This window comes from Microtus pennsylvanicus, chromosome 4 (genome assembly GCF_037038515.1).
Source record: "Microtus pennsylvanicus isolate mMicPen1 chromosome 4, mMicPen1.hap1, whole genome shotgun sequence".
NCBI classification, from domain to species: domain Eukaryota; kingdom Metazoa; phylum Chordata; class Mammalia; order Rodentia; family Cricetidae; genus Microtus; species Microtus pennsylvanicus.
Genome location: NC_134582.1, coordinates 110,628,603 through 110,655,294, shown reverse-complemented (window position 1 = coordinate 110,655,294; position 26,692 = coordinate 110,628,603). Strand labels below are relative to the sequence as shown.

The following is a 26,692-nucleotide window of genomic DNA, read 5'->3' as shown; positions in this document are numbered from 1 at the left end:
ATGACCATTTATATTTTTATTTGTTTTGTTTTTGAGATAGGGTCTTGCTCTTAGTCCAGTTGGCCTGGAACTTGCTATGTAGCCCAGGGAGGAATTGAACCCAAGACATTTTATCTGCTTCAACTTCCTGAGTGATAGGGTTACAGGAATAAGCCAAAAAGTTGGCAGAATGAACAATTTTACATGTCACATTAATGTGTTTTCCTAAAGCATCTTATACATTTTTAAACTATGATTTTTCCCTACATTGTACAATTCTTTCAAAATTCAAAATCTTAGGGAAGGGGAAGGAGGCAATCCATTTCTTGGAAGGAACAACTAAGACCACCTGAAAATTTTACGGTCATCTTTTATTATTTCTATAATGTTAAGAGTACATTGCTCCCTAGTGCTTCCAAAGCCCAGAGAAGCTGCACACATATATTTTAGTACTTATATTCCAAAGAAATATCTGTTTGTGAATGAAGAAGACAACTCTCTTTTGCTTCTAGGGTTCAATTATCAATAGTAATGAGAGTAAAACTAAATATTTCTGATGATAAAACTATGATAATTAGAATTTATGTTTGGTGGGTAAAAGGGCATTTTGTAGTCTTTGAAGGTGCTATGAGAAGATGGTAGCTAACAAATAATATCATTCTTCTGAACCTGACAGATGGCCTAATTACTAAAACAATATGCCATAGACTAACCCCAAGAAATTTTTACCATCCAAAAAAATTTATTTGCAATGAAAAGTATTAAATTAACTAAATTTCACTTGTAATTAATCTGGACTATTAAATTTCACTTGTAATTAAGGGATAATTAGTTATTTAAAAAAACATTTCTAATTGTTTTTTAAAATAAAGGACCCTGAGTCAGATATAGGGGTAAATGCTGAAAGAGCAGAAAACAGAGCAGCCAGATACTAGTTCTTGCATCTATCAAATCCTCAGACCAAATGAGGTATCCTGTCTCTAAGAATTCTCAAACTGCCTCTATGAAACCTCAGACTGAATCCTGAGCTCAGATCTCTCGCCTTGTATTCCTCTCTTCACCCAGCCATATCACTTTCTGTTTCCACCTCCCTAGTGCTGCTAATAAAGGTGTGAGCCATGGCTTGGCTCTGTTTCTCTTTCAGACTGGTTCAGTCTCACTTAATCCAGTGTGGTATTGCACTTCACCTGCAGAGATCTGTCTGCCTCTGTCTCCCGAATGCCAGTATTAAAAGTGTGTGCCACTACTGCCTGGACTATACGGCTAACTAGTGTAGCTAGCTCTGTACTCTGATCTTCGGGCAAATTTTATTTGTTAAAGCACAAACAAAATATTACCACAATGAGCCAATATTCTCTCTGAATTACCCCACCACTTGAGTAACTGAATGGTAGTAAGTAAAATTTTAAAAAAACCTAAAATTAGATAATCTTGCAATATTAACATTACAGAAATTCACTTTTGCTTTTTGGTATCTTTATTCCTAATTTAAAAAAACACATGGAATAGCAAAAATGCTGATGAATAATTTTTAAGAGCTCTCTCTGGGGAAATGTACCCTAAATTGAGAAAAGCTGGAAATTCTACACATCTCATAACAATAGCTTAGAGCAATAGTTAAAGACATAAAGTGAGCCAACCAGCTTTCTGGTAAACAGGCATATGAGCACGTGACCATCTCTTCCCAGGAGTCAGCAGACATAAGGTCCTGATATTCGGGGTTTCTACTTCTCACACAACACACACCGGACAGGCCCCCTAACTTCCCCCCTAATACTTTCCCATTATTTTACTGTGATAATAATATTTCACATTCTTGAGAGGAAAACAAAACAAAGCAGAATTTCTGAACTCTACTTTTCTACAGTAAGTCTGGTAACTACTGAACTAAATGCATTCACATTTCCTTGAAGTGAACATCTATGTAAAATAAAAGCCATTTTATTATGTCATGTTAAAGACATTCACTTTCCAACAGTTTTTCTCCTTTAGAAAAGTGTGTTTTTTCAAATAATTCATTTAAAATTAAAAACTTCTAGTATATATGGATGAAGAACTCAAGAAAGAAATACTGCATAATTTTGCAAATGTTAGAAACTGTCAAGATTTCTGAGTCATAGTAAAATATTCATAGAATAAATATTGAGTTCCCTTGCTTTTGTAGGTTATTACATGAATCTGAGATATAGCAAGTTGCTTCTATTTGCTATGGTAATTGAAGTAATAAAATCAAAATAGTTCGACAGCAGCAAAACCTGAAGACTGTGATAGAAGGAGGTGCCCCTTCTCCTGCTCAGAACACATCCTATCCACATAATCTTGATCCTAGAACATCACACAAGTTACCAAATACATAAAAAGCTTGAACTCTACACAACTAAGCAGCACTTGTTTTGTACATTTTGAGACAGCAATACAATCAGAGTGGATAGTAACTGTGAAACTTATATTATTTCTATAAATGGGGATTTCTGTGCCCTGACCCCGGGCTATATTTATGTTCTTCCAAAATAAATAAATAAATAAATGCCTGGGACTTTGGAAATTTTAGGTAGCTTAAGTATGCTGGATCTAACAGACTTGAAAGTATGAGTGTCGGCAGCTAGTTCATTCTAAATTTTGATTTCTTTTTTATTTTGGACCCACAAGCAATTTTAATAAATAGTAAAATCTCATATCAGATTTAGACTTACGATCAATGGTTATTGTTCCTTTATATATGTCAATAAGGATTTTTTAAAAAAAAATAACCAGAAAATTCAAAAGTGCAAACCTGGGCTTCGGAGAACACATCCTTCATACTGTTGATTGGACCATATGGGATCCCACTTCCTTCAAAGAGACAAAGCCACTTGGCAGTTACTTCTTCTGCAAACCTAGGTGCAGACAAATAGCATGTTTTACAATCTAAAGAGATGACATGAGCTCTTCTTTTTTGCGGCCATCTTTGAAAATAACTAAGAGTGACAAAAATATGCTTCTTTGGTTTTCTCTCCCCTGAGAGTTTAGAGAAAATGAACGACAGAATGTGACCTAAGTGGTCCTGCTGGCAGTGCCTCCACTCAGGTAGGTGGAATGCTTCCTCCTAGTTCTAGCCTAAATATTCTCCGACAAAGTATCCCTGGAAAGGAAACATTTTTGGGGGGAGGGGGAATGCAGTGAATTACAACGCTTTTGAGTGATCTACAGATATAATCATCATAATTGCAATGTGAGCATGAAATCCTGGCATAAAATGTTGTTTAGGTTTCGAGTACAGTATACCAGGTTAGAACACTAGAAAATTCCTCAAAACTAAAAATAAAATAGTGCTTTAAAGGTAAGCTACCAACAAGGCAGAAAACTATTAATAGCCACAGTCACTGGCTCTATCTACTTGTTAATCTTCACTGTGATGTAAGAATTGTAGACATCTGCCCATGTATTCCGTAGCCAGCTTCTACATATAAAGCATTATTTCTTATCACTAAGCACAATGACTTTCCTTTTCTCTTGAACTGTAATGGGTACAGAATTTTACAAATGGGATAGTTCCACATGCCTGCACTACCAGCTCTTGGGAAGTGATATTAGGAGGATCAGATCCAGGTTATCTTAGGCTACATAACATACACATTTTAATTTCAGCCCCATAAATTTTTGTTGTTGTTTTTTGTTGTTTTGTTTTTCAAGCCAGGGTTTCTCTGTGAAACCCTAACTGTTCTGGAACTCAATTTGTAGACCAAGCTGGCCTTAAACTCACAGAGATCCACTTGCCTCTCTCTCCCGAGTGTTGGGATTAAAAGTATGTGCCACCACCTCTCAGCCAATCCCATAATGTTTACCTATCTATATGTAGTTTGAAATAATATAATTTATTTTGAAAAACTGAAAATCAAGTTTTTTCATGAAAACACCATAATGTAAGGATAAGTATGTCCCGATTCTGGTTTGTTCTTCATATTTATATTTCCAAGACTTCTAGATATATGGATGGATAGATAGGTAGATAGATAGATAGATAGATAGATAGATAGATAGATACATACATACATACATACATACATACATAGTTAGAAGCACATCATCACATTAGTACATGTTGAAAGAATCTAAAAGATACTTTGAACCTGGAACCTTTTCCATAGAGTGTCAATTATTTATATTTTCCTAAGAAAACACAATAATTTTTTGTTTTAATAGTTATAATAGTTGGTCTGATAAATTTACAAGACTAGTAGTTTATCAACAGTGGACCATACAATTGGTGTAAAAAAATTCACACAGAAAATGTGTGTCAATATCTCAAGGAGTCAGGCTAGCTAGAGGAAAGTTGGTAGAACACATGAAGATTTAATATTTATACAAATTTTCATCAGTGTGCAAAAAAGGTTTTACTTCATGTTGGGGGCAAAAGGGGACTCTAGCTCATGTTATGGAAGTCAACCCATGCACTTTAGAAAGGCAATTGGGGCATAGGCAGCATCAAAGGCCAAAGCTGTGGCATGGGTGGAGGCGGAGCAGGTCCCTAAATGCCACATGATGTGGACTTCGTTGAGCAGCACAGCTATCTTTTTTTAAAATTGTTTTTATTCAGCTATATATTTTTCTCTGCTCCCCTCCCTCTCCTACTCTCTACCATGGTCCCAATGCTCCCCGTTTACTCAGAAGATCTTTTTTTTAATCTACTTCCATGTGCATTAGATCCATGTATATCTCACTTAGGGTCCTCATTGTTGTCTAGGTTCTCTGGGATTGTGACTAATAGGCTGCTTTTTTGGCTTTATGTTTAAAAGTCACTTATGAGTGAGTACATATGATATTTGTCTTTCTGGGTAAAGGTTACTTCACTCAATATGATGTTTTCTAGATCCATTCATTTGCCTGCAAATTTCAAGATGTAATTATTTCTTTCTGCTTTGTAGTACTCCATTGTGTAAATGCATCACATTTTCCTTATCCATTTTCAGTCAGGGGTATTTGTTTCCATGTTATGGCTATGACAAACAATGCTGCTATAAACATTCTTGCAGTATGATTGAGCATCCTTTGGGTGTTTACCCAAAAGTGGTATTTCTGGATTTTGAGGTAGGTAGTTTCCTAATTTTCTGAGAAATCGCCATATTGAAATTCAAAGCAGCTGTACCATTTTGCACCCCCACCAGCAATGCAGAAGTGTTCCCTTTACCCCACATCTTCTCCAGCATAAGTTTGTCATCAGTGTTTTTGATCTTGACTATTCTTTCAGGTGTAAGATAGAATCTCAGAGTTGTTTTGATTTGCATTTCTCTGATGGCTAAGGATGTTGAGCATTTCCTTAAGTGTCTTTCAGCCATTTTAGATTTCTCTGTGGAGAGTTCTCTGTTTAGGTATATACCCCATTTTTGTATTGGATTATTTGTTCTTTTGGTGACCAATTTTTTTAGTTCTTTGTATATTTTGGAGATCAGTACTCTGTCTGATGTGGAGTTGGTGAAGATCTTTTCCCATTCTGTAGGCTGTCATTTTGTCTTGCTGACTGTGTCCTTTAATTTACAGAAGCTACTCAGTTTCAGGAGGTTCCATTTATTAATTGTTTCTCTCAGTGTCTGTGCTACTGGGGTTATATTTAGGAAGTGGTCTCCTGTGCCAATGCGTTCAAGTATACTTCTTACTTTCTCTCCTATGAGTTTAAGTATGGTTGACGTTATGTTGATGTCTTTGATTCATTTGGACTTGAATTTTGTGCATGGTAATAGATATGGATCTATTTTCATTCTTCTACATGTTGATACCTATTTATGCCAGCACCATATATTGAATATGCTTTCTGTTTTTCATTTTATATTTTTTGCTTCTTTGTCAAAAATCAGGTGTTTATAGGTGTATGGATTGATATCTGGGTTTTCAATTCGATCCCATTGGTCCTCATGACTGTTTTTATGCCAATACCAGGCTGTTTTTAGTACTGTAGCTCTGCAGTAAAGTTTGAAGTTAGGGATTATGATGCCTCCACAAGTTCCTTTATTGTACAGGATAGTTTTGACTATCCTCGGTTTGTTTTTCCATATGAAGTTGAATATTATTCTTTTGAGGTCTGTGAAGAACTTTACTGATATTTTGATGGGCATTGCAGTGAATCAGTAGGTTGCTTTTATAAGATTGCCATTTTCACTATGTTATTTCTACCTACCCAAGAGCATTGGAGATCTTTCCACTTTTCTGGACAGCATGACTATCTTAAGAACATTGTAAAGGATATCATTCAAGACCCTAGTCATGGAACTCCCCTCTCCAAAGTGGTCTCTCGTGATCCCTACTGATCACGAAGCAGATGGAACTATTCATCAGCGCAGAAAGAATCCACACTGGACAGTTTTGTACTGTGATAAGAAGTTCCAGCTGAATATTTGCAATGCTTTGCCTGTGGGCACCATGCCTGAGGGTACCAAAATCTGTTGTCTGGAGGAGAAGCCTGGGGACAGGGTCAAACTGGCATGAGCCTCCCCAAACTATGCCACAATCATCTCCCACAACCTGGAGACCAAGGAGACCTGAGTAAAGCTGCCTTCGGGGTCCAAGAAGGTTATTTCCTGGCCAACAGAGCTGTTGTTTCAGTGGCCAGTGGGGAGCAGAGCTGACAGCCCTATCTTAAAGACTAGCGGGACCTACCACAAGAACAAGGCAAAGAGGAATTGCTGGTAGCATGTACGGGGGTGTGGGCATGAATCCTGTGGAGCATTCATTTGGAAGTGGTAACCATCTCATTGACAAAGCCTCCACTATCTGAAGAAATGCCCTTGCTAGACATAAAGTGGGTCCCATTGCTGCCTGCCAGATTGGGAGACTACGTGGAACCAAAACTGTGCAAAAGAAGGAAAGAAGGAGAATGAGAACTCAGGGCTAATGAAGCATGCCCTTTAAAGGAAAAGGGGAGGAAGGAAGGAGGAGGAAAAGAGGGAGGGTGAAGGAAAGAAGAAGAAAGAGAGAGAGAGAGAGAGAGAGAGAGAGAGAGAGAGAGAGAGAGAGAGAGAGAGAAAGAGAGAGAGAGAGAGATACCTTACTATCTTCAATCAAATCTATGTAACTATCTTCTCCCCAGGCCCACAACCTGCTTTAACAGGAAAGGCACACTTCCTGGTTGGCTACCACAGCCTCAGAATTAAGAATATAATTGACTAAGAAATGGGGTTCCGTGCTCCCCTATCCAACCTTCCTTTATCCCGATCCTCCTGTTTCCCCAAGTCCCCCCTCCTTTCCTTCTACCTTTTCTCTCCCGATCTCCCCTTACCCCCATCCCACCCCACCCCCAACATCCCACTTTTCTCCCCGGCAATTTTGTCTACTTCCCTTATCCAAGAGGATAACTATATGGTTTTCCTTGGGTTCACCTTCTTACTTAGCTTCTTTAGATTCGCCTATTGTAGACTCCGTGACCACTATTTATGGCTAGAAACCAATTATGAATGGCACGCGGTTTTGATCCAACGCAATGTACTGGCTTGGTGGGAGCCTAGCCAGTTTGGATGTCCACCTTCCTAGATATGGACGGAGGGGGGAGGACCTAGGACTTACCACAGGGCAGGGAACCCTGACTGCTCTTTGGACTGGAGAGGGAGGGGGAGAAAAGTGGGGGGAAAGGGAGAGGGGTGGGAGGAGGGGGAGAAGAATGAGAGGAGGGGGAGGGAAATGGGAGGCTGGGAGGAGGTGGAAATTTGTTTTTTTTTTTCTTTCTTTTCTTTATTCTCCTTTTATCAACAAAAAAAAAGAATTTAAAAAAAAAAGAGACAAAAAAAAGAATATAATTGACAAGCAAACCCAAGATCTTTGCATTCATGGCAAGGATGTAAAGACAGAAGAACATAAGGAAGTAAAGGAACTAAGGAAGAAAAAAACCTTTCAAATACACATAAAAATTCTACAGCAAAGCAGAAATTCTATGCTAGATCCAAAGCCATGCATTAGCTGTAATTCTGCTGGGTTCCTAGCAGCACAGCGCAGTAAAAGGCAGGCAGCTGAGACTCTCAGAGACTTGATGAGACAGCTGTAGAGCAGCCTCTCAGCACCGCATGCATGCTTGTGCACCAGGCACCAGAAGACATGATCTGCCTCTATTATTCCTAGCCCTCACACCATCATAATGAGTATTAGAGTCCTTGCTGTTGAGGACACTAGGGTTTAAAGAACTCAGTTGGTGACATGACCTTTTCTCCTATGTGGTAATCTTTCAAATTAATGGTGACAAAAACATGCTGCCTTGGCTTCCTTTACTGTGAGAATTTAGAGAAAAGTATCTATAGAATGGGACTTGAGTGGTCCTGTTGTCAGGGCCATCACCTATGCTAGTGAAATGCTTCCTCCTAGTTCTATGGGTGTGATTTGAAAGTCTCAGGGCTCTCAGGTAATTTTTTGTTTTGTTTTGGTTTGGTTTGGTTTTTGTTTTCTGCGACAAATTTGTAGTGTGAAAATTAATGAAAATTCAAACTGTAGCCAAACTGGCTCCACCATAAGCTATCAACAGCGCAATTACTATGCATTCCCAGGATTGCAAGGGAAAATGGAGGAACTTTGTTGAATCAATTGCCTGGACCTGGCCGCTCCTGCCATCTTTCTAGCTGTTTGATTATCAACCCTGGAGCTTCAAAATGTCTGTTTCTTCAGCAACAAGTCTGAACTGATTCATTAGCTTGCATTTTGAAGATTAAAACATGGAGGTGTTATCACGGAACAAATTCTAGTCAGCGTTCTGCACCAAGGCTTACCTCCCAGCAGAGCACTGACATATCTGGACGATAGCAACATCGCTTGTCACTAACTGAGACAAGACCGACTTTTAATCCTAACATCACCCAACTCTGAATTCCTGGGTCAGCTTGCTTACCCTTTCTGCATCCCAAACTGTTTGTGGTTTACAAAAAGTATAATAACTGTAAATTACTTACAGAAGGATATGATAAGTAATCAACAAATGACATTTATTTGGCACCAATTCCACTCACAATAAAAATAAACATAACAATAAAATCTCCCATAATTGCAGATCAACATTGAAATGTTAGTAATTTCTATAGTAGCCAATCTATTACTGCTTATCTGTCAGATAGCTTGTAGTCACAAAAGTTTAAGTTTCTGAAATTTTTAAAATACATCTTTATATTTACTTTTTGTTGTTGTTTGTTACCATTCCTTTATGCCTTCTCCTATAAAACATCTTTGTCCTGAGGCCTCTAGGGATTCAGTGATGACTAGACTCAGGAATCTCACTTGGTCTTCATTAGGCTTGCAGCTCCACCATAGGGAAGGAGGAGTCAGAGAGTCAAGCTGAGCAGGAAACAATAAATCAGGCTTTTAACAGGCCAACAACTAGGACACTTAGAGACAATTTTAAAAGGTACCAACAAACACTGCTGTGGAGAGGCCAAAGAGTTGAAAGGTCCCTTTTCATCTCATCTCAAGAGCTAAGTGCGAGGTCAAAGCCTCAGCTCTGACAAGCAATGGGAGTGTGCATGCTGACCTTGTGTTGAGTCCCAGTTGGACAAGGCCTGCATGTCTCTACCCAGACCTTAGAAGTCATGACAGTGTGTGGAGCCTGTGTGACTGCAGAGCTAGATGAGGCCTGTGTGCCTCTACCCACAGCCTGCTGGCTTCAAAATGTTTAATGACAATGTGAAGTCAAAGAAATGTGGCCTCTTCCCTTGCTGGCTGAAAGGATTCTTTTTTTTTGTTTGTTTGTTTTTTTTTTTTTTTTCGAGACAGGGTTTCTCTGTGGCTTTGGAGCCTGTCCTGGAACTAGCTCTGTAGACCAAGCTGGTCTCGAACTCACAGAGATCCGCCTGCCTCTGCCTCTCGAGTACTGGGATTAGGATTCTTAAGGAACTCAAAGACAGTCTTTCCACTTCTTCATAGTTCTTCTTAACAGAGGGCAAAGTCTCTGTGAATTGATAAGAGCATCAGCCCCGTTGTACCTGAAAAACTCTTTCCCTGGAACATTTGGGCAACATCTCTGACTCGTAAACTTTTTGTTGCCGTCTCTTCTGCATAGATCCCTTACAGTAGAGGGAAGGGGTTTGGTAAAGATATCCAGCTTAATGCTGAGTTTTCTAAAATCTCTTTCTGTCCAATTGTGGGTCTCTGTGCTAATTCCCACTAACTGCAAGAAGAAGCTTCACTGATGAGGGTTCAGTGACACACTGCTCTATGGGTATAGCAATGTGTCATTTGGAGTCATATGCCTGCATAAGATATATACAAGTTAAAGTCAGACAAAATCACAGCATGAAGTAGGGAGGATGGGCACAGATTCCCACCACAACCAAGGAACTACTTGAATTGACACCTGGGAGAAGGAAAAGAAGAGAGTTTTCTTCGGTGGATGAGCAGTTGTCCAGGACAAATTTGACTTCACAATCATCCTCTTTTGTTTGTTTTTGAAGTTGTTATTCTTGCAGTTTGAGAGACAGATGGGGGCCATGAAGTTTGGTGAACAGGGGAGAGGGTTATCTGGGAGTATTTGAGGGAGGGGAAAAATGCAATAAAAGCATAGTGTACAGAAGGTTTTTAAAAGAAAAAGAACAGTCTGTGACATATACAAAATTAAGGCCCTTATGTTTTTTATAGTTATTATTATTACTGAGTAGGATGTGTATTTGTGGAAGTCTGAGGAAAACTTTGTTGAGCTCCTTCTTTCCTTTTACCTTTAAGTGAGTTGCAGGGTTCAAGCTTAGGTAATCAGTCTTGTGCTACAAGAGCAGAACTTAGGTTGTCAGACTTACAGGACAATGTGCTTAGCTATTTCATCAGTCCTGTGTTACTCTTTTCTTACACAGAAAACATTTCATCAATATGTACTAAATTATTTGATAGTATATTAGAAAAAAATAAATGAACGTGATGATATGGAAGCTGAAAGAGGGTAACAAAATGACATAGAAAAGGTGCTCCTCCTTTCTCCTCCATTCAGGTCTCCCCAGTCCTGCTACCATTAGTCTTAGAGTCCCCTCCTCTCAGACTGTCTCCTCTCCTTTGGCAGACCCCAGCCTGCTTCCTACCAAGGACCCTGTAGCAACTCAGAGGAGCCTAAACCCAGAGAAGCTGACCTACATTCTCTCTTCTTTCTCCATTCCAATGTCCCTATTCTTCAAACATTGTCATCTACATCAGAAAATACTCTCAAATTCCTTCCATCCTTTGACAATTCATAATATCCTAGCTCTGCTTCCTACCAACACCCATGTAGAAAGTGCATGTGGTATAAGAACCAGGAGGGTCAAGCTGTGCTCTCATTCCCCTCCTCTTCCAATCCAGTTGTCGACACAACATCCAACTTCCAAATTGCCTGAATTCCACATTCTGTGCCTAGCTACAAACCAGTAAATGCCCTGAACCCTTATTTACTTTCACTAAAAACCAACCTCCAGATTTAGTAACAATTGCACATTGTCTTTGCAAGCTCTGTCTGATCAGTCTTGTCTGCACTTTTCTCAAGGTTCCAGGCTCACCCTAATCCCATTCCTTGAAAAGCAGCCCAGGTTGATTAGCTCTCCTGACCTTAGCTTACCCTATCTCATCAAACATCCAGATACAACATATGCTAAGGTTTAGTCTAGTGTGTTGAACTAAGTTCACACGTCCCCTCCTAGTGTCCAGACCTACCTGTGATTACACATCTGTGTGAGGTTCAATTTTAACTCCCTGGAACCACATCTGCTCTAATGATTTCCCAAACTCAGGCCTTACTGATATATCATGAATGTTGTTCTATCCCAAGGCAGTCAAGAAACTCAGATGAGACATACTAATAATAAAATAAGTCCACATTCCCAGATCACATTTAAAAAAATACAATATGAAAAGACAAGATAGTACACCTCCCCCAAAGTCTACCATTCTGTAGAAATGTTCTTCAATGAGAATAATCTATATCAATCCCAGGACACAAAAAATTAAAGTAAAAAACAAAAATTTCATGAAATAATTCAAGGACTTTAAAGAAGACACAATAGGATAACTCAATACATTCAAATGATTAACTTAAAGAGAACAAATGTTTGAGGAACGCCTACGAAAACAAAAGTTTAAACTAAATGAAATACCAAAGACAATCTTGAATTATAAAATCAAATTCAATGCAAAGAATATTGATGAAAACTTAAGCTGAAATGAAGATGGAAATGAAAAATTCATTATCCCAGTTTAAAAACTCTGGACAGGGAGAGGCTTACCAGTAGACTGGGTCAAGCAGAAGATAGAATACCAGGGGTCAGAGATGAAATAAAGATTTTATACCACACAAAATCAATGATTATAAAATTTTAAAAAATAAACACAGAAAAGAAATGTTCAGGAAATGTGTGTGGGGTATCATTAAAAAGACAAAATCTTCAAAGTATAAGCACAGATGAAAGAGAAGGATCCCAGGTTCATAAAAAAGACTACAACAAACTTATAGAATAAAATTTCCCCAAATTAAGGAAAGGCACCCCGTACAGATACAAGAAGCACTCAAAACACCAAACAAAAGGAAACCATAGTTAAAACAAGAAATATACAGAAAAAAGAAAGGGTATTGAAAGCTGCAAGAGAAAAAAACATAAGCAACATACAAAGGAAAACCCAGCAGAATAACAGCTGATTTCTCAATGGGAGTTTTAAAGCCTGAAGAGTCTGGAGCAATGTTCTTATAGTTCTCAAAGAACCCAGGTGCCAACCTAGATTAATGAACCCCAAAATTATCTGCCATAATGACAAAGGAAAAAAATGTTCATACTGCAGACAGGCAAAAAAAAACAAAAACAAAACAAAACCATGCTTATCCAAGCAAGCCCTCCAGAAGTGATACTTCAGATCGAAGAGATGAATAAGCATAGCCATGAGATTGTAGAAAGAAAACAAGTGATGTTAAAATTATTGAAACACAAAGTACAACTAAGAACACAAATAGCAGAAAGAAGAGAAAAACAATAAAATAACTATAATCAACATATACTTTTGATAGAAGTTTTAAATATTACTGCCCTCAACACTCAAACAAAAGACAAATGCTATCTTACTGGACTAAGAAGCAAAACCTACCTTTTTGTTGTCTACAAGAAAGCAGAAGTTTAAATATGCACAGCCCTAGAGTGAAGAGATGGTGGGAAAGTACTTCGGGCAAATAGAAACTTGAAACAAGCATGTTATCCCAATATTTAAAAAAAAAAAGTTTTCAAACCAAAATTCATCAAAATAGAAAAAGAAGGACATTTCATTTAATCAAGAGAATGATTAATCAAAATACCTTACAAACTTAAACACATATATGTCAAGTTTTGCAGTACTCAATTACATATAAAGTAAACTTCTGGAATTAAAGACACAAATTAATACTAAACTTATTAATAGTAAGTGAATTCAGCTGCACTTTCTTCAATAGATAGGTCATCTAGACAAAAAATAAACACAGAACCATTAGAACTAAATGTTATCATATATCGAATAGACCTGACATTTATCTATAGAATATTCTACCCAAATCACAAAGAATGTACATTCTACTCAGCAGCCCATGGAGGCTTCTCTAAAGTATACCACATTGTGGAAAACAAAAAAAGAAAAAACAACAAATGCAATAAAACTTACAATCAAAAGCAAATAAATCTTTACTAAGTACACAAACTCATGAAGATTAAACAGCTTATTACTGAATGGCAAATGAATGAGAGAAGAAATCACGACAGAAGCAAAAGAATCTTGGAACTAAATGAAAATGAAAACACAATACAACAGAACATCCGGACACATTAAAAGCATTCCTATGAAAGAAATTTATAGCATTAAGTGCCTACATTAAAAAATCAGAAAGAGCACAAATAAATGAGTTAATGATGTAACTCAAGAATTTGGAAAAACAAGAATCAAACAAACCTAAATCGAGGAGATGGCAAAATATAATAAAAATCAGAGCAAAAATAATGAAAGAGAAACACAGAAAATGATACTAAGAATTAAAGAATTCAATACGACTGTTGTTTGAGAAGATAAACAAAATCCACAAACCCTCAGCCCATCTACTAAAAAGAAAAACAGATATGGCCCAAATTAACAGACTCAAAAGGGAGGAGGGATATGTTACAACAAGCACCAAAGAAACTCAGAGTATTATAATGAAATACTTTTAAAACCTGCACTCCATTATGTTGAAAATCTTAAAGAAGTGGTCAAGTTTCTAGATTCATCCAAACCATCAAAGGTAAACCTTAGGGAGACCAAAACCTAAACAGACCGATAAAAATAGGGAGGTTAAAACAGTAATAAAAAGCTTTGAAAACATAGGCAATGACCTATGTTTTCATACCAGAATGCTTCCAGACTTTCAAGGAGCTATAGCTAATTCACAGAGAGAGAGACAGAGAGACAGAGACAAAGACAGACAGAGAGACACACAGAGAGAGACAGAGAGACAGAGGAGAGAGAGAGAGAGAGAGAGAGAGAGAGAGAGAGAGAGAACTTCAAAACTACTTCATTGAAGCCAGTATTGCTTTAATATTGAAGTGAAGATAGCAGAAAAAGAAAACTGAAGACTTACATCCCACAGACATAAAAATATTTGGTAAAATACCTGATATATATGAAAGAGACCATCCACCATGATCAAGTTGCCTTTATCCCAGAGATAGTCATAGTAGGTCAATCAATATAATAAATCATATAATTGGACTTAAGACAACAATCACATCATCTTGATCAATCATATATTGATCATCTCAATAGATTATTAAAATGTCTTTGACAAAAGCCAACATGTGTTCATGATAAAAGTCCTAAGCACAGAAAAACCAAAGTGAACATACCTTAACATAATAAAAGCTATATATGAGAAACCCAAAGACAACATCATCCTAAATCCATTTTTAGAACCACAGAAGGTCCCATATAGCCTGAGCAAAAGAAAAGAAAATGCTGAAGGGATTATTACTTCAGATTTCAAGATACATTACAGAGCCATAGTAATAAGAACAATATGTTACTGTCACAAAAACAGACATGTAGACCAGCAGACTAAAACAGAAGACAAACACATGAACATGTAACCATTGCTATCTGACATTTAACAAATATTTCAAAAACATTCACTGAAGAAAAGATAGCATCATGAACAAAACAGTATCTTCACATATAGAAAAATGAAATAAGTATCTACCACCTTGCATGAACATTAACTCCAAATGGATCAAAAACCTCAATGTGAAACCTAAACTTCTTTAACAGATAGAAAACATGGGCAGTAGCCTATAGGTTATAGGTGTAGAAAAGGGTTTTCTGAATAAGACTCAACATATTACAGAATAGAAACAACTCTAAATGCCCTTCAACTAATGAATGGATAATGAATATGTGGCACGTATACACAATGGAATACTATTGAGCTCTATAGAAAAAATGAAGTTATGGCATTTTCAGGTGAAAGGAAGCAATAGAGATGATCATATTGAGCGAGTAAACCTAGACCTGGAAAGAAAAGCTACATGTTCTCTCTCATCTGTAGGTTCTAGCTACAAATCTTAAGATGTGAAAATATAACCCAGAAAAATGACAGAACCAGGACAGTAAAGAGTGACCACGGGGCTGAAAGAAACACCAAGAGGAAAATACCAGAATAGAGGTGATATAAAGGTATAAATGAGAAAATGGAAGTCTTTAATTAGAGAGGAGGACTGGCAGTCAATAGAGAAGGAAAGGGTGGGAGGAATAAATAACACTAAGGACATTTAAGAAGTCATAAGTAATCATATAAATTTATATTTACCTAAAATCAACTTTAATACATATAAATGTATGTATATACAAATGTATACAGTTAAATGAAATTATGCCTCAGGCTAACAATGCCCCCTTAAGTGCCATACACTAACAAAATCTCAAGTATCAGATAAGAGAAACCTCCCATTAATTGTTGCCAAGAGAGCCCAAAGCTCCCAAGACAATATAAAGTGTTTCTGTTGCCCCTAATTGCCTCCTAGAAATTGAAGATAAGCATCTATTGCAGAAGATACCATAGAACTTCAGACATGAAAGAGTCAAGTTAGATCTGACCCAAAAGCTTTTTCCTTCAGAACGGTCTTTCATAATACCAGAAGTTGCTATGCAAATATCAAGGAAGAGATGTAATTAATAGTTGTACCAAGTTATGATTACTATGAACCACAACAATGCTCAGCATGGCAAGATATCCCTAAAAGTGCAGTAGTGATACAGATACACATACATTAATGATAATCAACAGTTGTTTAACTGGACTTCAGACCCACTTAGGAAGAGTGTCTCCCTATTGATGACATAATATTTATATTATATTTATATGCCTCTCTATTGATGCTACAGATTTATATTACATTTGTGTATCTCTGTATTTATGCTATAATATTTTTGCTACATCTGGGCATATCTGCATGTGTGGTATAATATTTTGATTATGTCTTTGGATCTCTATTTATGCTATATTATTTATATCACATATTTTATCTTTATGTTCATAATAAAGTGTTTATATTATGTCTGTTCACCTCTCTATTCAATATAGTTTTATATTACATTTGTGCATCTCTCTAATTAAGCAAAGTATTTTAATACATCTGTGTATCTCTTCATCTTATTGTATTTATAATAAATATGCATTTTTCATTGAACTCCTAAGTAACATGTTTTGTGTTTGTACTACAATTTCTCTTCTTATTTGTGAAGTTAATTTGTCTATCCAGTTTGTCAAACATGGATATGTGGCTCATTTATTTTATACAGTGAACATTTCTTGTTTAAATATACTACAACGATTTTTAGGTTGGTGGTGTGTTTTGAACATGATGTACCCATAGTATCTGTTATCTGAATACTTGGTCTCAGACATTGGGCATGGAACTAGACGGTTTGGCATTTGCCATGCTGGCTTTTGGTATTGTTTTGGTACAGTATTTCCTTACTATGTCCCATTCCTCGATTTTGGAGTGGTAACGTACATTATCAATCATACTATTGGGAGTAATTGGTTTTTTTTTAATTTATAGGGTTTACAATTAAGAGATTGCCTAGATTCTCAGAAGTGGCTTTAGTCTCTGTATTTTAAACAAGGCTAAGATTGTGAATGACTATAGAGAGTTGCAAAGTTAGACTAAATAAACGTATTTTACATTATGAGATGGCCATAATCCTATGGGACTAGGAAGTATAATGTTGTGGTTTGAATGAGATGATGTCTCAGTAGTCTCAAGCATTTGAATACTTTGAATACTGCTGAATAGTTTACATTATGAGAGGCCCCCAAGACTATGGAGGTTAGGAAGTAGAATGCTGGGGTTTGAATGAGATGGAGCCCCAGGAGTTTCAGGCATTTGAATACTTACTCCTCATTGGTGACACTGTTTGGAGAGATTTGGGAGATACGGTCTTATTGGAGGAGGATATCCCTGGAGGTAGGCTTTGAGAGGTTAAAGATTCACACCATTCCCTATTTGCTCTCTTTGCCTCCTTCTCAAAGTTCAAAATGTAACTTATCAGCCACCATGCTTGATGCTAACTACCAAGCTTCCCAGCCATAGAAGACTTCTATCTTTCTGGAACCATAAGCCACATAAAAGGATCCTTTTATAAGTCGTCTTGCTCATAATGTTTTACCACAGCAATAGAAGAGTAGCTGACACTGGTGGTATGTTTGTTTGTGAGAGAAGGTCTCACTAGTGCAGAGTACCTGGAATTCACAATAATTCTGCTCATTCTCCTGAATACTAACACTATTCATTTTTTTCATACTAATGATTCCTTCTCTACAGAGTGTTTCCGTTTTTCATAGTTTTTCTGTATAAATTATCTATTTCTTTGTAACACGTGTTTCCTTCTCTAGGGCATATACAATTAGTCACAGACAACTTTCACTCTCTTCTCTTTAGCCAAACAGCTTCCTAAAGGATTTCATGTCCATTGCTATTTCTACCACAGCCCATTTTCTTACCGGTTTTGTTACTATCAGAGTTAAAGTTCTGTCAGTCTGAGATGGAGTGATACCTTATAGCTGTGTAAGCTGCATTCCCCAAATAAAGGGAAATCAATATTGTGTCCTAATGGCCACAAGATGCTAGATATTGTTTTATTTCTTTTTCTTTATATATTATGGACTTATTAGAACTGTTGAATAATTAAAGCAAAGACCCTTTGCCAAATATATGCTTTCCAATTTACTTCTAGACTACAGCTTTTTTTTCTTACTTAACTTTTCAGATAGAAAATATTTTTAATTAATTAATTATTTATTTATTATGAGTACAATATTCTGTCTGTGTATAGCCTGCAGGCCAGAAGAGGGCACCAGACCTCATCACAGATGGTTGTGAGCTACCACGTGGTTGCCGGGAATTGAACTCAGGACCTTTGGAAAAGCAGTCAATGCTCTTAACCACTGAGCCATCTCTCCAGCCTGATAGAAAACATTTTTAAATTGTGTTGTGGTGAGGGGGGATATGGCAGTGTGGATGTTTATGAGTGTGCATGCATGGTATGTCTGTGATGTGTGTGTGTACAAATATAAAAGGTCAGAGGAGGACATTGTATGTCTTTATCACTCTCCATCTATTGCCTTCAGACAGAATCTGTTACTGAATTTTAAGCCCATTGTTTCAAATAGATTGTGCTGACCTGTGATCCCCAGGACCTACCTTTCTACAGCTCCTAATGGTATGGTTCCAGGCTCATTTGTTCATGCCTGCTTTTTACAAATGTGCTAAAGATTTGGTCTTTGGTCCTCATACTTGTTCAGCAATCATTCACACACTGAACATCTGTCCAGTCCAAAGATTTTACTTTTAATATAGACAAATTATTATTCTTTTTCTTAAGATTCTAGCTTTTGTGTTGCTTTGAGAGATAATAGCCCCTAGTTTATAAATTTATTCTAAGAAACTAAATGATCATACTGGAGACATTTAGAATAGTATATAGTACTAGTTAAGTGCTATTTTAGTATTAAGCAAATACAATTAAACTAGCATTATGGGGAAAGAACTATTGGCAGGGAAGGGGCAGATACGGTAAGGGAATTTTAGAAATAAAATTTTGATAGAGAATTGCATTCCTACAGGAAATGATCTTTAGAGAAAATGAATAAACCTAAACCAAACCAGTGAGGCTCTACAAGATTCAGGCTAGAATCCCCAGCTCAGTAACTATAAACAGGCTTGTAACAGTTCTATAACCCACAGAGAAACAGCTGGAATGTGTTGGTCAGTGTTCCTACCATAAACAGACTCATGGGTTTAATATTTCCTGTAATTTCTTTAGACCTTATTTCCTCTTGGGACTTTTTCTCTCTATTTTACAGTGAATTATTGTTAAAATTATCTTTTTTCCCTTGAGCATTCGCTAGCTCTCCCCATCATCTGCATGTTGATGTGCAGGGCTCACAGAAGACAGAGTGAGCACATATCCAGGGAACCCAGGCAAGCCTTCTTTCTCAGTGTTACGCAGAATTCCCCATGCAACTTTCTCTTAAACACAATGAGACAAGAACTTGAGTAGCCAGCATGTCTTAAGACTCACACTGGTTGTCAGTAAATCAACAATTCTGATTCACACTCACTATCACTCACAGCTCACAAATGAACTGTTTCACAGAGATTTAAATGCAGTCTGGATCATGTATAACTGGCCTGTCTAGCATTGTCACATCTGCTTATGAACTCCAGCAGCATTCTGCAAATCTGACTCCAGAAGGTTGACAGAGACACATTGTCTCAGTTCTGTGACCTAAAAGGTTGCCTATCTATGCTAGAAAATAAGCCTGTTTAATTGAGACACCCTTATTAAAAGCTACTAATAAAGCATTATAAAGTTACTGGGGAAAAGTTATTTAATTAAAAAGAAACAAAAGCAACTATAACTTTATTATGTGAAAATAATTTTGGTTTATGCATATATTCTTTAGCATTTTAATGAACCTATATTTTTAAAATTAAAAATAGTTATACTATTTTGTAATCATTTTAATTTGGCAATCCTGGGTATAGGTCAAAAAAGTTAACCACCATATCATTTGAATCGCTTCAAAAATATCCATTGGAGTGAATATAAGGAGGAATAAATAACACTAAAAACCTTTCAAAAATCTCTCAAGGAAACCTACTACTTTAATCCTCCTAACACACATACACATTTTTAAAGTTAAAATGAAGCTACTCTCTAAGAGAAGCAATGCCTCTCCTAGACACCAGAGACTAACACAAAAGCCCAGTCATGAATGGTTTCTTTTTTTGGAGTGTTGGACAGTCAGGTTCCATTAATACTCAATCAGCACAGGATATTGCCAATGCTCTTGGTGGCCTCCTATAACTTGACAGTAAGACCCTATTGCTAAACACGCCACATATTTGAATTGTACAACATGAGGAAATTAATCTGTAGTGAAAGAAGTTTAATCCCTACTGACTGGCTTTTATAGTGATAGAAGGTGCTCTGCAATCTGTTGGAGAGCATCAACTATGCTCTGCTGTGAATCTAGTAAGAAACAATAATAATTATCCTGGAGAGATATGCCTATGTGTGTACTAGTGGCACAAATGTCATCGGAGTAACCAATCCCTTTCTGATTAGATTTAAATTCAGTCCCACAGGATGAAACGTGTACCTCACCGTATTGTCAGGCCAGGAAACTATGGCTACACAGGTCATAAGCTATAGGGAAAACTTACTACTAATATTTTGCTAAGTGGACATGTTATTAATCTGACTTCTAATAATTTATTATTTTACCTATAAGTTAGCATATTTCTCAGTCCCCATCACAAAAGCTTCTACTTGCAGCAAGGTGACTAATACAGGGACTCATAAGTATAGAATGAACAAAAAATAAATTGAAAATTACTCAGTTCTAAATATAATACATACTTCACTCCCTCTTACCAAGGCTCAGGGATCATTACAGAAGAGGTGGCAGAAAAAGCACAAAAGCCAGAGGCAGTTAATGGCTATGAATGACTAACACTGTCTTCCAGAAATAGCCCAGCAGCTGTAAATATGAACTCACAGCAGTTGTGACAGCATACACAACACCAAATCTCAGTTTGGATAGCTGAAGATAGCACATTTCTTGGTTTCAAAATATATTAAGAAGCTACAGGACCACAAAATAATATGTTCATGGCATAAAACATAGACCAGTGGAAGGTTAAATGGGGCACAAGTACCTGTTACAAAGTGTTTTTAAGAATTAGGTATTGTTGATGCCATTGCTAGACTTCTCAAACTAAGGCCTTCTAGTCTATACTAATTCTATAGCTACAACACCTCAGCTGTAATCTAAACTCACCTGCATGGAGATGCAGTGCAATTGTTAAAGAACACACACTATGGTCCTGTTTTAATTTTCCTTTACCAGGTCCCTGTTTTTAATATATCTGTGCTGAATTCAATTTGGAAATTATTACAGAAAGGAAATTTTCAAATGAAGTATGAAAAAAAGCCCATGCCTTACAAATTTGCCCATTTTTCTCATCTGTGCTTTTCACGCATGAAGAGTCTTGGGAAAGAGAACACTTTTTTTTTTTTTTACTACACTTAATAAAATGGCATGACTATGGTGGGGAGAGACTTAGGCTAGAAATGGTACTCACGATTCCTTGGGTCCCAAAGGTGAAGAATCCTCTAGGAAACCCCCCTCACCCATGGAAATAAACATCGGGCTTGTCTCCCCATTGTTTGCCATGGGAGGGCATGATAGGTGATCCCTGAGAAGCAACTCACCCGCAATGAAATCTTTTCCCCCTTCTCCTTATTTGTTTTCCTACAGTACTGGGCATGGGACCCGTGTTTGTTCTGTGCTTGTGAAGCAAGCCCTCTACCACTGAGCAGCTCTCCATCCTGGATTTACTTAAATGAGGCGATCATCTTCCTACTCATTCCGCTCTTTCTCTGCCCTCCTTGCCATGTCTTTATCATTTTCTCAGAATCCACTCGGGTGAGACCCCATACTGGAAGTGCAAGACAACAACTGCTCACCCTCTTCTAAGAGCTGTCCCTGTGTGCTTCCTGATTCCAGATGAGTAGGGAGGAGCTTTGTGTCACACCCTCCCCCCACAACAACCCTTCAAACTTCTCTGAAACAGCAGCTAAAACTTCCCACCAAACCTTTTTTCAATAAGATAAACATCCGGTTGCTAATTGCTCAATATGACATCTATAAAAATTTAAATAATCTATACCTTATCTACCAGTCAATAAAAAAAATATTTTTTCAACATAATAAGGTAAAAACAAATCTTAACCAGAAAACACATTCAACCTAACTTGTGCTTTAAAAGGTGCAAATTCAATGACTGTGAGACTTCGCCTCAAACAAGCAACAATAAAAATTCTTGAAAACAATCAATTAATAACTAACAAGAAAGAGATTTGTCAATTTAGTGAAAACTCTATTGTCTAATGAAATACAAATCAAATGTCTTTAATAACCATAAATTTTACCTAGCACAATTTTAACCCCACCATTCAGGAAATAGAAGCAAGTAGATATATCTGAATTTGAGACCAGTCTGGTCTGCATAATGAGTTTCAGGCAAACCAGAGCTACATAGGGGGAGCTTTGTCTCAAAAATAAACAAATAAATAAAGGCCACAAATGGGAAAAAGGAATAAAAATTCTTAATATACTATGAAGCAGCCATATAACAGGCCTGTCTGTGACTAATTTACAGTAAGCTTATAGCCATACATACCTTATATCATATGCATGCATATGCAACAATTTTAAGTAAATTCACATTATATGTATAACACTATATGAATATATATATATATATTAACAAACTTCTAAAACAGTTTGAAGATGCAATGTTTATAAGATCTTTGTGTTTAGTGCATTTTGAATCCTCTGAAAGAGTGAGCGAGACATGACAAAGAGATGGTTAAAGCCTTCTTGTGGTTTAACAGAGTGCCTGGGGATCCCCACTGGCTGGTAGCGCTATGAGGCAGGAAGCTCGCCGGACTCTGCTGCTGTGGTGTTATGCCAGGACACTTTTAAGGGACAGGCTATGTGCCAGGCACTGTTTTAAGTGCTGTACATAGATATCACATTTAATTCTCACAATAATTTTATGGAATAAATCCTACTAGCATCCCATTTTATAGACAAGCAGCCTGAAACCCAGGGAGATTTGAGTAGTTTGCCAGGTCACGCCTATACAAAAACAGAACAAGCAACCAGACAGTGCAAGCTCTAGGACCCATATTCTTCAATCCATTACAGATACACACTGCAAAAGAGGAAGCCAGTGAATGTGTGTATGGACGGCTAGTAACTCTGATAGATTATGACAACTGATAATCTATCAACTCAGGAATTGTTTTTCTTCACTCATGGTGGAACCGGGAGAAGGAACATGAATTGAACACCGTCCTGCTCTGATGCTCTGTAACCACAATAGCAGCCAGCTACAAACTCATTATTTGTTATGGGTGCTTGGCAAAGTCATCCTAAGACTCAAAACAATACTCGACAGAAAATAGGAGCTTAATTCATGTTTGTTGAATGAGAGTTTATTAAGGGAAGGAGGGGGGACTTGGGGAAACAGGAGGATTGGGATAAAGGAAGGTTGGATAGGGGAGCTCGGAACCACAATTCTTAGTTAAGGGAGCCACTTTAGGGTGGGCAAGAGACTTGACCCTAGAGGGGCTCCCAGGTGCCCAAGCTGAGGTCCCCAGTTAGTTCCTTGGGCAGCTGAGGATAGGGAACCTGAAATGACCCTATCCTAGAGCAATACTGACGAATATCTTGCATATCATCATAGAACCTTCATCTGGTGATGGATGGAGATAGAGACAGAGACCCACACTGGAGCAATGGACTGAGATCCAAAGGTCCCAATGAGGAGCAGAAGGAGGGAGAACATGAGCAAAGAAGTCGGGACCACGATGGGTGCACCCACCCACTGAGACAGTGGAGCTGATCTACTGGGAGCTCACCAAGGCCAGCTGGACTGTGACTGAAAAAGCATGGGATAAAACTGGACTCTCTGAACATGGTGAACAATGAGGGCTGATGAGACGCCAAGGACAATGGCACGGGGTTTTGATCCTACTTAATGTGCTGGCTTGGTGGGAGCCTAGCCAGTTTGGATGTTCACCTTCCTTGATATGGACGGAGGGGGAAGGACCTAGGACTTACCACTGGGCAGGGAACCCTGACTGCTCTTTGGACTGGAGAGGGAGGGGGAGAGGAGTGGGGAGGGGGGGAGAAGGGTGGGAGGAGGGGAAGAAGAGTGGGAGGAGGGGGAGGGAAATGGGAGGCTCGGAGGAGGTGGAAATTTTTTTTTATTCTCCTTTTATCAATAAAAAAAAAAAAAGAACCCTTTTCACGTTGACAAAAGCAAAGAGTAAGAATTAGTAACCAATACTGCTTCCTTAAAAGCAGCTAATAGTAATCCAATTCCATTGTTTTAATTGGGTTTGATGTAGAAATATGATGGGAACCCCTTAATTTCATCAGAGCTACTGACAAGGCCATCCAAGATACCTTTGTGGATCAGATATATATGTGGCCCCCTCAGGTGGTTCATACATTCCCAGAGAGTTGTTCCCCTCATTGGGTAGCAAAGCTGGTTACTACCGCAAAACTTCGATGGAGACTTGCTGATGCCATTTTGGTGAACATCGTAAGAAACAGAAGCAGCTAGAAAAAGCAATCTTGTTTAAAAGGAGTTGACGTCATTTTAAATGGAATAATAAAAAATGTATTTAAGGCCTCAAATAATAAATACATGAGAAACAACAACAACCGGCTTAAGAAGAAAATAGAGAAGAAATGTTGTTTTGTGGTTAAGATTCTATATAAGTCACATGGCACAGAACATGAGTGACACTAACGAAATTACTGTGCTCCAAGCAAACGGGCGACCACCACATCGCTGCAACCCTGCCGGACCCCTGCCAGTACTGCACAGCAGTGCTTACTGTACGGCAGCCACTTTGGAGCGTCCCTTTAATTCTCCCCACATTTTTAAAGCCTGGAATTATTATTATTATGCCCAATTTATAGAGAGAATAAAATCTAAAATACCTGTAACTTAACTACTATAATATCTTAATAGGGCAGAACAACCATTGAAATTTCAATTTCTACTCAAGCTTCAGCTTCCCATGACAACTTTATTCCTCCTCTCTTGTCCCCAGACACCAACAGCTGGAGAGGCTGGAGATGCCTCATTCAGTGTCCTTAATCAACTTGGATTTCACTGAAAGTTCAAAGAGCATCCTCCTCTCATTTCAAATCCCTATGGCTCTTTACTTGTGGCCTAGATTATACTTTAGAGGGAACCCTGAGCCTCTGGGAGGTGGGCTGATGGATAAATGTCCCAGGTTCCCATTTTCTGGGGCCATGAATCTGAAGTGTGCTCCACACCATTTCCAGCATCTGCAACTTAGCTACTGCCATGCCAACATGCCCATCAAAGGAAGAGTATGACCTGCCCCACCTCCCCACTCATTCCTGTTCTTTGGAATCAGCCTCCTGATAAATAGTCACAACCATGACAATGGGATGATTTGAATTTTAGGCAAACTCAAATTAAGATGTTATCTTCTGCTGCTTTTGAATTACTGTGAGATATTTAACTAAGTATAGATAATTAAGCAACTACTTAAATTATTTTAAGAATTTAAGTATTTTACATTCTTCAGCATGCCACAAGTAGCTCTGGCATTGGTTAAAGACTCCTTATTTTAATGAGTTAAACTGGAGCTGGACCTAGGGAATGGGAAGAAGCCAGTGTGATTTTCTCCAGGCCACCTACCAAACTTGCCAGTAACTGAAAAAGACAGTGAATATCTGAAGGCAAACCGGTGGGAGAGAAATGTGAGATGTGGGCTCTGAGTTGAATCACTTCAGCTCAAATAAAACTTGGACCCTGATAGCCCCAGCAGCTACCCATGGATTCCTAAGCACCAAATTATAAAACTCTCTCATACTCGAGCTTTGAGACTAACTTCCTTAAGTCATTTTATTTTCTGAATTTGCCCAGAGGACGCCACTGGCACTTAGAAACAAATCAAACCGGACAGCCAACTTGGAAGCTATTTTTTGCTCTTGGCTAAGTGGTTAAATATGTCTGATTCTTGCCATTGCATTTGTGGCTCACAGTGCCCCTACGCTATCTTCAGGAGTGCTTCAAGAAGTGCTGGTGATACGTTAGTGAGGCTGGTGTATTGCTGTCTTCTGGAAGGAGCAGTTCAAACTCATAAGTTCTTGGTGGAGTGAAGCGTGATGGCTACTAGAAAGAATAATATAGTCTTATTTTTTTATTTTGTTATGGTAAAAAATAGTTTTAAGCAAACGTGATATTCAGCTGCTGCTGCTGTGTGGTTATAGTAATATATTTAGTAAAAATAAGGTAGCTGCTAGCACAAAATTATTGACAGCTCTCAAATATACAGTTTTTGCTTGTGAGTATTGCTTTAAATGCTTCATGTGGTTGCTGTTAGAGTGGGTATGTAAGTTTTATTGAATAATACTGTAAACAGCCACAAGAAGCGTGCACAAATGGTTAGTAGGTTCTGCTACCTAACGGCAGAAGTCGTTGGTGGAATCAAAATATCTCCTTTCCCACTGAAGAATGAAAAGTTTTGTATCACAAAACTAAAAGATGAGCTTCTTTGCCTCTTACCAAGCTAGATTCACCTTCCCATCTATAGTGTGTGCTATACATGAACATGTATGTGCCATTCTTAATCTAGTGAGAAAACTACA

General features: G+C 37.9%; 1 protein-coding gene and 1 pseudogene across 2 annotated transcripts in view; one reads left to right on the top strand and one right to left on the bottom strand.

The window, feature by feature from the left end:
• Sugct (succinyl-CoA:glutarate-CoA transferase) overlaps positions 1 to 26,692 on the bottom strand; it is a 661,530-nt gene that overhangs the window by 353,312 nt on the left and 281,526 nt on the right. The window contains exon 12 of one of the 2 annotated variants that reach the window (XM_075971076.1): positions 2,753 to 2,855. The exons of the other annotated variant lie outside the window; for it this stretch is intronic. Coding sequence (XP_075827191.1) covers positions 2,753 to 2,855 — 103 coding nt within the window. The remainder of the gene's footprint in view (positions 1 to 2,752; positions 2,856 to 26,692) is intronic. 2 annotated transcript variants of the gene reach the window in all.
• LOC142848556 (large ribosomal subunit protein uL2-like) lies at positions 6,114 to 6,844 on the top strand (annotated as a pseudogene).